Below are 4,973 nucleotides of genomic sequence, written 5' to 3'. Positions count from 1 at the left end.
AAAATTGTCCAAGGAATGTTACAGTACTACACAAGTAAAGCAGCTTGCGTGATCTGTTACGCAACTTGATTCAAGGTTTCCACTGTGGCTCTGATATCAAATTCTTGTAATAACTTTTCTCAATCACGATGTTCCGAGAACATAAATCGTTCAGTGTGGTGTGGTGTTTTTCTAAAAAAGGGAAGAATGTGGAAAATACATTTACGTGTATTGCTGTAAAATCAGTCATGTCACGAATATACTGATATTAATCGAGTTTCCAGAATAAATGGCTAAACTTACATGATTGGTCCCATATGCCACTTCACTGGAACACAATCCTTAAGAATGTTCTTAGTTACACTTGTGTTTTCTGCAATCAAAATTGAAATGTATAAAGTACAAAGAAAGATTCATGCATTGGTAACAACTCAAGCAATAAGTCTCAATAAATGTGTCTTAAAAAACATAAATGACACCACCCACAAAGAAGACAGAGACCAGATTACAATAAATAAACAATAGTCATTTAATTTATTTGTCTTTTACCGGAGAAAGACAGCAGTCATTGTTCTGTTTTGGATGGAATAGATCACAAAAAAGTACTTCCAGAGAACCATGAGTTTGAACTTGGCATTTATACCCAGCGCGCATCTGGTATCAATTATGGTATCACAAGACTTTTCTGAGCATTAAACAATCAACATTCTTTGAATTGAGTCTAATTCACAGCCATTCATTATTCAGCACCTGGGTTTCTGTGACGTCGATGCTCACTGGAACCCCTTGAGAAAGTCCTGGTAGGCTTGTCTGTGGGCAGATGCAGCAGGAACAAAATGACCACCAGGATGCGCCAAGACCTGAGGGTCTCGGAAGGAAGGAAGGAGCTCCCTGCTCATGTTGTCAGGGATGACTCTGTCTTCCAGTCCAAACACATGCAGGGAGGGGATCTGGAGGGGAGGGTTGTAGAATTTTTGGTGTTCCTTACATGCACTTGGGAAACCAGCGACAAGGATGGCAAAGTTAAAGCTGAAAACTGGCTCAAGTTTTTGCTCCTGAAGAGAGCACAACATGGCCACAAATGCTGCTCCCTGACTGAAGCCCAGGATGCCGTGAAATGGACCTTGGATTTTAACAGCTTCTCTCACAGCCGCCACGCTCTCATCGAGCCCAAGGCTTTCCTCACACTGCTGCTGAGCGCTGAAACTCCGAGCCTGGCCGTCAGAAAACCACCAACCCCTGGGGTCCTCGTCACCTCCAGGTCCAGGACCTGAACCACTCTCCTTCCCTTGAGCTTTTGATAGTAGATAAGAAGAAAGTGGTCATTCTGCTGTGGTTAATTATTATAACAAGAAACAAAACAAAAAAACTGGACAAAGTGTGGCCAAAACATATGTAATTTATTTGCTGTAAATGAGAACACTGGAACTTAAATTCAAACATGTATTGTAACATATGTTATTAGTTGTGTAAATAATGCATCAACATAGGCAAACGTGTTAATATACGGTATTATTAATGCTTTGTTTAGAAACTTAAATATGCATATTCCAAATGCAGTTAAAATGTGCAAAAACGTACAATGGTTTACATAACATTATTATTATTTAAGTCAAGGTGGAAATCAAATCACCATTTATTTGTAATATATAGTCTGTGGTTGAATCTCATTTTCTATTTGTTGAAGTTTGAACTAACTAACACGTACTGTACAGGTTGTTTTGGTTGGAGGCTGTTGATGGCTCACCTTCACTGCTGGCTTGCTGCACACTGTGTGGTGCACTCAGGTATACGAGCTCCACTTGTTTCTTCAGCAGCTTCCGCAGAGCTCCCGTCTTTTCCCGAAACGAGCTGCCGTTCTGCCGGTAACCGTGAATACACAGGACCCGGAGAGGTGCCATGGAGAGGTCAGCTAACTTAGCTAACGCTAGCCTAGAAGTTAGTTTGAATCAAGGAAGTAGAATTTAACGTTAATATATAAGATTAACACGTTGTTGTCGAACAGCCCACCACTTTAATTGATCAGATACAAAACACAGCGTAATATGTTTACCACAAAAAATAGTTACTTTTACTATTTATAGGGAGAAAGTTCAGCGACAATTTGGGAGCTGGCAGAATGTCGGAAGAAGCTAAATGTACTTCCGGTTCTGTTTTTCAAAATAAAACTCATTTTTAAAAACATCATTACTAATGTCAAAAAATCAATAATCGATATTTTAAAGGATATTATAAAAAACAATGACAAACAAACTTGAATAGAAAAACGTTTATGAAATGGTACATAGTACACGTGATTCGTTTGACCAAAACAAATAATTCTGCTAACTTCAGTATAGGAAAAAAAGTTTAAAACGATTGAATGTCACAGTCAGTTTTTTTCAGTTATTTATGTTAATTTGTAAACATAGGGCTGTTCTAAAAGTGCCACATTTATAATAGCCTACATTATAATAAGGGTAGAATAAGGGTTTAAAAAGCAAATAATAATAATAAAGTATACACATTCAGTTTAAGTTCAAGGCTAAAAGCATTGAAATGTCTTTTAGTATATCTATAGGCTTTTTCAGTATATACAAATTTACATATGTCACAATTGTAAGACAATGACATTTTGTTCACATGAGTGCAAATATGCATAGAAATAAGTAGAGTACACTGAGGATTTTTTCATAGTTCCTCTATGTTGCATTACATAGGTGTTTTCCAGATAATTGGGTTGTTTGTCGTTTAGTTTATCTCATGATGATGATAATAAATATGCCCTAGCACATCTAACATCTAGTTATAAAAAAGTATTACAGATATTTAATCCGAGTACATCATTAGTGTAAGAATTTTTGACAGCCTTTTAACATCAAACGTTTTATTTGTAAATTACTGCTTGGCTGCTTTTCTTCGGCGACAGCTCTGATTAACAGCCTGCTAAACATATGGCTCATACTGATTATGTTGTGATGTATGTTCTCACAGGAAAACAACTATAATAGTGAGTGTCTCATTAAAACAAATATTGTCAAGTTATGTTGCAGACTTTAAGTTCTGAGGGTTGAAAGTAAAATCAATAAGAGAAAAAAGTGTGTTTTCTTTGGGCATTTCTGTTTACTGGTGAGATTTCTTCTGCATATTCTTCTTTGTTTACTTCTCAAATCATTGATTTACGAAAAGATGAATGAAAGAAGTTAATAATAAATAAACAAAATGGTAGAGCTTAGCACATTTCTGTAGAGAAATGCACATTTGTGGATTAGTTGAAGACATTGTATGGCTTTTTGAACATCCCTTTCGTGGCCTTGAGCTACTTTCAGCCTAAATACAGGTGAAACACGTTGGAATATAACCAAGGACTTATAATAAGACCAAGGATCCACAGTATAAATAAACCTTATATCGGATATATTAAAATAAATAAATATGCAAAACGTCCATCCACCTCCTCATATCAATAGCAGATGCATTTTACTGTGCAAGTAATCTACTTATTGAAACAGCGTGCACTCTCATTTCTTGTGTAGCAGAATAAAGTCAAATATTGGGAGGCTGGCCCTAATGAGAAAGATGAGATTGCATTTGATACGAATTCTCAGACGAGCCAGGTATTACAATCGGCTATTAAAAGAAGTCATGACATTTTACACAGCTTAAATCTTTCATCCCTCTGCACAACACAAAAAAAGCAGACAAGGAACTTTATTTTCAACACAGTGAAATGCTAATTCTAGGCTCAGTTATCAGACTCTCTTTCAACCCTAGTGGCAGCGCAGTTGTCCCAAAGGACTCAGTCGAAAATACAGACATTATCTTTGATTCAGATTCCCTTTTGACATGCGTATAAAAGTCAATATTCCAAACACCGTATTCTCACTTCAGAGTTGGCATTTAGCTATAGACCTCCTAAGGGTTTGAGGATGGCCCAAATCAGTGAAAGCCATAAAAGAAAAATAAAGGATGGGGAGAAAAGGTTTCCCTTATGGATGCATCATACTGTGGCCAACCTTTTCCTAAAATCCCTTTGCATCCAAAATATAAACAATGTTTGTTTGGATGTGGTATAGGCGTGTCATTTCTTTCGACTCATATTTATCCTATTCTGCTTTTCACTGACGAAACTTAAAATAATAGTTGCTGTGACTCCGGGGCACACCTACACAGATGTTTACTGAGATATTTTGTGAGTATTTGTGTGTCATGAGAGAGCTCAGTCTCAGGGTTTCCCTAACTTGGACATGATGATAGAGCAGGGAGGATGCTGTTTTGTGGTTAAAGCATCAAAGCATTACATTTTTCTAATTCAGGGCGACTGAGATGGCCTACATGCAATTGTTTTCTTTGAAGAGATCTCACATGCAGGCTGTCAATTAGGCTAGTCATGGTCTTTAGTTGCTGTGAGAGCAAATGTGTTGCCTTGCCATGACGCACATGTTAATTAGGGAAAGCGAAAGGAAAACAAATACCCAAGGGACAAAACTGTTGATGTTCTCCTACACTGGTGAGGAGGCAGAAAGAGAGGGACAGAGAGACTTTTGCTGGTGAAGACAAACTGAGCCCCTGTTTCATTTTTCTCTTTAATTCCTTCCAGAGTCTGTTGCTGCTACATATTACTCCCTGGCTGTCCCAGCTCCACACAAATACATTTCCTGTTATTCAAAACTCAGCATCCTGGGCATTCATCTCAAATCATAACAATGTTATTACTTCCAGCATCACATCCTAATATATAACAAGTAATTGACCAAAACTAAAACTAAAAAGTTAATCACAATCATAGTGTTAATTAATTGAATTGCAGCATAATATATATATATATATATATATATACTATCCTTATTTATAATGTTAATGACACCATTTCATCTGCATAATTAGTCTATTAATGAAACCATAATGAGTATCAAGATTCACATAACTTTAACTTTGACTACTGGAAAAACAAGTCAACTTATGACATGAATGGAGTGTAAAATATAGTTTATTGTATTTTATCGCCACATTTA

General features: G+C 36.7%; 1 protein-coding gene across 1 annotated transcript; it reads right to left on the bottom strand.

Annotated features, from left to right (window-relative positions):
• Positions 1-484: 484 nt before the first annotated feature.
• Positions 485-2,112, bottom strand: ovca2 (OVCA2 serine hydrolase domain containing). Its single transcript, XM_063892665.1, has 3 exons — positions 2,049-2,112; positions 1,727-1,911; positions 485-1,273 (listed from the first exon to the last, which is right to left on the bottom strand). The coding sequence occupies exons 2-3, from the start codon at positions 1,878-1,880 to the stop codon at positions 753-755; spliced, it is 675 nt and encodes a 224-aa protein (XP_063748735.1). The 5' UTR covers positions 1,881-1,911; positions 2,049-2,112; the 3' UTR covers positions 485-752.
• Positions 2,113-4,973: the final 2,861 nt, after the last annotated feature.

Source organism: Eleginops maclovinus, chromosome 10 (genome assembly GCF_036324505.1).
Source record: "Eleginops maclovinus isolate JMC-PN-2008 ecotype Puerto Natales chromosome 10, JC_Emac_rtc_rv5, whole genome shotgun sequence".
NCBI lineage: Eukaryota > Metazoa > Chordata > Actinopteri > Perciformes > Eleginopidae > Eleginops > Eleginops maclovinus.
This window is presented reverse-complemented; position numbering and strand designations above follow the sequence as displayed.

Excerpts from the sequence above, each read along its gene's own strand:
- ovca2 (XM_063892665.1), bottom strand. The coding sequence starts at position 1,880 with ATGGCACCTCTCCGGGTCCTGTGTATTCACGGTTACCGGCAGAACGGC. Across the intron at positions 1,274-1,726 it reads GCAGCAAGCCAGCAGTGAAG|CTCAAGGGAAGGAGAGTGGT; the intron begins GTGAGCCATCAA and ends TACTATCAAAAG.